Below are 7,735 nucleotides of genomic sequence, written 5' to 3'. Positions count from 1 at the left end.
TTTGCAATAAAAAAAGTGACCCCCTCCGGAAATAATTTCAAAAGGGCCCCTTTTTGGTAAATAATTTCTAAAAGGGGCCCCTTTTGGTGTTTTTGCCACATATATTGAGAGAATTTCAAACAAGTTGCACCCATTTTCATTCCGAGACGTCGAGATTGCATAATGAACCAATGAATTTTTTTATGCGATCGATGATGCTTAACTTTTATTAATTGCAAGAAGTATTAAAATCAATTGACCTAGAGAATATATAAAATGAATTAATAATCTACATACACATTTTTTTTTTATAACTACATACACATCTTCATGCAGAGTAGCGAAAGGCTGCTTGATCATTCAACGATAACTAGAAATAAAAACTTCCTACATACTTGTATGTCATATATAGGAAGTTAGCAACATCAAATCAATAGTATTTCAATAATATCACATCCTTTCCAACACCTTTGGTGCTTCTCTGCTTTACACTCTTCGACCATCTAGAATCTTCTGTAGTTCTTGAGGCTGACATGGGATTGCAAGAGCTCCCTTTTGCCCGAAACCAAACTCTTCCTCAGCTTGATCCAATAATCCTAAGAAAGCAGGATCATTCAAGTAATGTAAGCCAACAATGAACCTTTTGGATTCTTCACCCTTTATTGCAAGAACAGCAAAATATCCTTCCCTAACATCATCTGGCACCACACTTGTGGCTTCATTGAAGTGATTCAATGGTGGTCTTCTGTGAACAAAGAGTAGTGAAACACCCTTTTCTATCTTCCCAACAAACGACCTAAGCATCTTCTTGATAGGATATGGTGAATTAGTAAAATTTGGAAGGTTCTAAATTTGTGCTTGTGGCCTCTATATGCTGAGTTTGACTATATATATACTGAGGAATTAAATGCAGAAAAACGAAAAATCTTGATTATTTCTAGGTGGTCATCAGAAGCCATTAAACAAGTGGCAAGTGGGTGCAGCCACACAATGTATTGATTTTTCCATGTGATCAATTTCTTTTTTTTCATACGCGCTAAGCAGCCTTTATCGTTGAGGTAGAGCTAAGATTCTGTTGTCCCCATGTTTTATTGTATAATATTTATGGCTGTCCTATAAAATTCAACAATTTGATTTTCCATTGAACTGTGAAGGTTTCTAATTAGTTTTAACAGCCTGGTTTTTTGGCCTAAATGGCTATTTTTAAATTGATTCTTGTGATTATGGATTCGTATCTTTTGATGTGTTTGAAACGTGTATGAACAATGGGAGATTATATAAAAAAAATGAAATTTTAATCAAAGAAAAATGGAAAAATATTTTTTTTTAAATTTTATTTTTAAAAATTAAAATTTTCAATTAAATGAAAAAAATATTTTATTATTAGTATTTTTTTTATCTTTAATCCAAACATATAATTTATCTATCAATCAAGACTTTGATCGATTTGATGGAACAAATTTTCCAAATCAAGTGTAGAGTGCAGAGTCTCTAAATGCAATATTTTATAGGTGAGATATATAATTATTGCTTGGTAAAGGATGTGGCTAGAGGATAAATAGAAGGAACACTTTAAAAATAGTAATTTAGGTAAAAAAAAAAGATAAGAATTCGTAATCACAAATATTTAAATGGTAGATATTCTAACCTTTCTTATTATTTCCTCTAGGTTGATATATAAGAAAAGTATCTTATATTTTAACTTCAATATAAATAAATTTAATTAATTTTATTTTATTTAATGATATTATTTTTAAAATATTTTTAATTTATGATAACAAATTTTAATGAAAGATATTTTAAAAATAAATTCATTTTTACTTAAGATTTATAAAATTAAACGATGTTAAATAACTTTCTTAAAATTAATATTAAATTACATATTTTTATTTATATGTGAGTTTAGAGGTAATAATAATTTTTTTATTTTTATGAATTGAATAAAGTATCATAGATTTATAACATTTACACATCTTGTTCAATTCATTGAATTAGATCTACTTGGTGAAATAATGATTTATTAGTAGGACACTTTCTTTTTATTAATTAAATATTTTTTACTGAAATTAAAAATTTATTTAAAAATACAGAATTATGACTGATTGATTAAATGAGATGAGATTCACAATATTTTATAATTTTTAATAAATTTTAATCAATAAAAAAATATGTCTAAAATATGTATTAAAGAATGTGCTATTAACATTTTTATCATGTACTTTACATGGATACGGTGACCTAATACGTTTTTAAAAAAATTATCAAACCATATTTTTTATTTATACAACTTTTTATTAAATGATAAAAAATGGCAAGTGGTATTTGTGAGTGAGTTAAAAATAAAATTTGATAACTCATACATTGGAAATATGACATACAAATGTTAATTATATGGTTCTTTTCATGTATAATTTTTTCTTATTTGGTAATTTTTTTCTTTTCAAAATAGCACTAATTTAGTGTTTTTGAAAAAAAAATTGCACTAATGTTGTAAAAATGCCATTATCACCATTTTTAAGGAACATGAGACTTTCTGCGTGTTTGGAATCACATTTACAGGAAGAAGAAAAACGTACGTTCAAATGATATACACATGGTAGCTTTCATCTCATCATGGCATCTTAATACGTGGGTGTGCAATGCAGTTCCAATCAAACCTTTATCACTCACATTTAATTTCCAACAAATTAAATCTTCCATCAAGCAGCTGAGCCCTGGTGATCTCCTCGGAATTGAACAAAGACTAAAACCATCACGTGTCTTGCCCAAAAATAATTAATTGTATTCTAACGAATTGATATCTTTTGTTGCTGAGATCACTGTAGTATGATTTAGTGATCTTGAAAGCTTGTTTAGATGAGCTTGCAGTGCCACTATTGTAAAATTAAAATATCAATATATATGGGACATTATACGGACAAGCAGCTATAAATTAGAAAAAAAAAAACATCCGTAATTTGCTTGTTAATTGGTGCAGAAACATGCGACTTATTGCAATGTTTTGAAGGTCTTTTTCATCCTTCTGGCTTTGGACTCGCGTGGACAACAACCGTGTGTACTCGAAATCAGTACATGGAGTTAATTTGTAGGCGGTGTCGGCACAATGAATTAGATGAACTATTCTGATTAAAGTTTGCAAAATGATTTATTTTCCTTTTGTTGTCTTGGCTTTTTTATACTATCTTAAGTACTGTTAAATGGAATGATCCCTTTGCTTAGTTTCAATGGTCGAAATGGTAGAAATCAAAACCATCATTGAATCAAGAATATTTGCTACCTTCTCCGTCCTTAAATATAAGTTTTTTTTTTTTTTTTTTTTTAAAAACTAGTTTACATCTTTTAACAAAGTTGACAATTTGTATAACTTTTCCAAAATTATTTTTAAAATTATTAAAATTCATCATCTCACTTTTTTTACTTAATTACTTTCTACCTAATTAATTTATTTGTGCAGGTCATTAGGTTAATTTTAGCATTGTTTGAGACCTTGCTTGTCTCGTAGCGGATCGAAGACTCTCCGGTTGTTTGAACCAGTGGATCGAGACTGGGGTTATCTGCTGAATTGCATGAATTTTCGTCGTGTGGAACACGGGGTATCTGCTGTAAAATTCCACGTTGATTGCAAGATCTGGTTCTATTGTTATCGACCTAGATGACAAACTTGGTTATCCAAAAAGGGTTGCATTCCCAGAAGCATCGACTTTGGTGCAGTATTGTTTTGGAATCAAATTAGCAAAAGGACAATTGGCTCCAATTATTCAATCAGCAAGAATTTTCTTTTTTCAGTGTTGACTTCAATTTTCCAACGGATTAGGAGTAGCATAATTCCATTTAATTAAAACTTGCCAACGAAGGAACCTTTTATTGACTTCGGGCAATTAGTTTTATTGGACATCATGGATCTAAGGAGAAAAGAGTTTAGAAATCTTGAATGGGCAGGGGAAAAAATGTCACGTGGCTTACTTGAACATTTTTATTTTTAATAAGAATGATTTAAACTTAACGGATAAGATTCTGTATAAGTCTTGCTCGATCTCATGGAATTCTGTCCCAATTTTAATATATACTATAACAATATACCAAAGTATTAGGTCTACAAGATACTTAATTATATATTTTATCACAATTAACCAAAAATCTTAGATCTACAACACACTTAATCATTAAAGAATTAGAACAAGTATTCGGATTTGTAGCTATTATTGTTGAAGGGTGGAGGTTAAGACGTGGGAGCATGTCTCCCACCATCGAAGAGTCTTTAAACATGATTAGATATAATGCTTTAAATTTTAACGGTCTAATTTATTTATTTTTTTATTGTTTCCTTTTCCTTTTTCCCTTTTACCCTCTTTGTAACCGTTGTTGAAGTTTTTGGTCTGGCTGGTATTTGTTATTAAAACAATAAATATCATATTTGAAAATTCCTTTCTTTTGTGTGATGTTGATTTGTCTCTTGCCAATGTTCTAAGCTAGTTGCTCATTATTACAATGACTATTGTCTTTATTAGAAAATATTCAAGTCCCACATCCGCTGTCTCAATCCTTAGACTACAACGTTTATATACCTGTTGAACAACTTCCTTCAATGCAGTTGGTTTTAAGATGAAATCTAACTGTCTATTTCAATAATTTGAAAATTATAACAAACAAGAAATAGAGTTTAACAATTAGATATTAGTAAAAGACTAATTATATAATAATTAAAATTTAATGAAATATAATATTTAGTATTGTTTAAAAAGATAAAATCATTATTGATTTTATAATTAAAAAAAGTTAGGAGATAAAAATGAATATATAATAACTAAAAGTTGATAAAATATAATGTTGAGATAAGATTTCTTAAAAAATAAGATTACTATTAATTTTACAATCTAAAAAAAGTTAAGAGATAAAAACTAATTGTATAATAAAAATTTAATAAAAATATAATATTCAGTTTCAAATTAGATTTTTTTTACTTCCAAAAGGATTTAACTGAAATGAAGGTATGTAAGTATTAAAAAAATCCGAATTTTTATTAAATAAAACTTAGATTTTTTTATGATAAATAAATAATAATATATTATTTTTTTAATTGGAAAAAAAAATCAGGAGAGCCAAGGCCTGGTCCCCTCCCCATAACATAGGTCTGCCCTTGGTTTCCCACCCTAATCTCCACCAATTATTCAACTTGGTGATGCTAAAGACTTTGTAGAAGCCAAAATCATGAACAAGAGAGCTCGAAATTTTATGGTTCTTAGTTGACTTAAGTTTTTTTTTTCCCCTTAATGGAACCTTCATAAGTCTCCAGACAAGAAGAAAAAAAAATAATTATATGATTTGATATATTGAGAATCTTGAGTTACTTATTTATTGACATCAACATGATTTTTATTATGCCAAAGTAAGCTAATAAAGTTAGAGTTAAGCAACCATTTATTCACAAAATGTTATTTATAGTAATTTATTAATCTTTATAATAATTATTATAAAAGTTATACTGATTAAATTTTTTGATTAATTAATAATGTAATTTTTTTACAGCAACCTGACATAACCATTAAACTCATAAAGTAATCTACTTATTAAGCCCTTATTACATTGCTTTGGTCCCTTAGCATATCCACTTAATTAAACTACTTAAAAATAACCCACTAAGTTATATAAATTAGAAAACATAGATTTTACATAATATCTACATACACGTCTTCAAAATAACCACGAGGATCAGCTTAATGATATCAGAAATCAAGTAATATACATTAGGTCATAAGTTAAAACATGATCATTATATAAAAAAAGTACACGTCTTCAACCCAAAGAAGAAAAAAAAAACTTTAGTGCAGAAATTAAAACCTCTTATATATATGGATCATAGGAACTTAGGAAAATAAATAGCCCTTCCTGCACCTTTGCTGTTGTCCGGTATGACTCTCCAGCCATCTAAGATCTTCTGTAATTCTTGAGGCCGACAAGGGACTGCTAGAGTTCCCTGCTGTTTGAAGCCATACTCTTCTCCAGCTTGATCCAACAAACCCAAGAATGCTGGATTAGCCAAGTAGTCTAACTCAACAACAAACCTTTTGATTTCTCCATCTTTTATTGCAACAACAGCAAAATACCCTTTACTAACAACATCTTCGGGCACAACATTCGTTGTAGTTTCCACTTGATTTTCATTGAAGTAGTTGAGTCCTGGCTTTTTGGGAGCAATTAGTGATAGACCCTTTTCAATCTTCTCAACAAAAGACCTAAGCATCTTGAAATCCATTACTGAATAATGCAAATTTCTTCGATTGTGATAGTGAAGTTGAAAACTTGAGGTTGAGTATCTATGGGTAGAGATTGGCTATTTATATTGAGATGATGAAGAAACATCCACGAAATTTCTTGACCGTGTGGGAACCTTGCACGCTTGCTCGTGGGTCTTGCCATACATAAATTGCATTCATTATTGATGACATTATTTGGACAGGTCATTGGTCAAAATCTTAAATCATAAGATCAAAATCACGATAGTGAGGAAAGGATTGCCGGGCTTCATGACTTGTAAATATCACTATGCCCCCTCTGTTTTGTTAGGAGTTGACCGTGACATTGAAATAAGAGGGATATAATATTACTAAGAGAGTAAGGGTAAATTAAATAAGTTTGGTTTAAAGGAAAAAGTTGACACACTAGTAATGTAAAATCTTGCTGTGTTTATATGAGAGTAATAATAAGATGGATTTAACAGAAAATATATGTTTAATTTTTATCGCATGTAAAATTTATTTTTTAATAATCACGTATTATGAGTAAGATAATCTTTGACCCAATAAGTTATGAGATCCTCAAATTTGACTTTCGAAAAAATTAAGTTTTTATTTATTTATTATTATTTAGGTTTTGCTTAATTATTTTATCTTGGTACATATACGGGTGTCCTCTAGATTTGCGTCCTTTGCCGTTAGCTGAATTCTCAAGGCTCAAGTGTCGTTTTTTAGATTGTTGCTTCCTCTAACTCAATTGACCGCATTATGTTACGTAAAAATCTTTCATTTTACAAAGTATGAATAAATATAGAGATGAAATTAATAATTAAACCAATTGACTTTTATCATGTTACAGTAATTTTTAAAATTTAATTTTAGTTTCTACAAAAAATTAATAATTTTATCGTCTCTATATTTATATTAAAAAATAATGTAATTTTAGTTCCTCTTTAGAACTAAAAAACATGTGTTTAATAAAAACTAAAAATATACTACTATGAAGATATAAGGTTGGTTGGATGATTAAGAAATAGGAGAATGATGAAAAGATGCGTGCTTTCGACTTATCGTATAGGCCAAAATTGTCTTTGCGCGCTTAGCGCGCAACATTAGAATTGAATCATAGCCTATTTCAACAACAACCACCCTACTAGCAATTTGAATTTGAACTTGATCACATTATCGATATAACATGTATTAATCCAGGGAGTTCAAACAATTAGGGTATAAGCCAGCAAGCACAAGATCACAAAAATATCACACCAATTATGCAACTATATATCTAACAACATAAGTTAAACAATAGAAAAGAAAATTAAAGGTTATAAATTCTAGATTGCCTCCCAATAAGCACTTCTTTAACATCACTGGCTTGACGCAAAGGACCCTCATAGGTCATAGAGCTCTATGATGGTGGGTGTTGCTGAGTCAAATAGGTTGAAAGAAACCTTTTGGTCCTTCACACTCATCTCCAGATGGCCTTTTCCCATGTCCCCCACACAGTTAGCAGTGAGCATGAA

At 29.5% G+C, this 7,735-nt stretch overlaps 2 protein-coding genes across 2 annotated transcripts; both read right to left on the bottom strand.

Moving 5' to 3' along the window:
* Positions 1-465: 465 nt before the first annotated feature.
* Positions 466-783, bottom strand: LOC100791766 (auxin-induced protein X15). The gene has a single exon (XM_003535107.2). The coding sequence runs from the start codon at positions 781-783 to the stop codon at positions 466-468; it is 318 nt and encodes a 105-aa protein (XP_003535155.1).
* A 4,818-nt stretch (positions 784-5,601) lies between these two features.
* On the bottom strand, positions 5,602-6,296 carry LOC100775431 (auxin-responsive protein SAUR32). The gene has a single exon (XM_003536946.5). The coding sequence runs from the start codon at positions 6,230-6,232 to the stop codon at positions 5,834-5,836; it is 399 nt and encodes a 132-aa protein (XP_003536994.2). The 5' UTR covers positions 6,233-6,296; the 3' UTR covers positions 5,602-5,833.
* Between the last annotated feature and the right edge of the window lie 1,439 nt (positions 6,297-7,735).

This window comes from Glycine max, chromosome 10 (genome assembly GCF_000004515.6).
Source record: "Glycine max cultivar Williams 82 chromosome 10, Glycine_max_v4.0, whole genome shotgun sequence".
NCBI lineage: Eukaryota > Viridiplantae > Streptophyta > Magnoliopsida > Fabales > Fabaceae > Glycine > Glycine max.
Note: the sequence above shows the minus strand (reverse complement) of the source record. Positions and strands in the feature narration are given on the sequence as shown.

Excerpts from the sequence above, each read along its gene's own strand:
- LOC100775431 (XM_003536946.5), bottom strand. The coding sequence starts at position 6,232 with ATGGATTTCAAGATGCTTAGGTCTTTTGTTGAGAAGATTGAAAAGGGT.
- LOC100791766 (XM_003535107.2), bottom strand. The coding sequence starts at position 783 with ATGCTTAGGTCGTTTGTTGGGAAGATAGAAAAGGGTGTTTCACTACTC.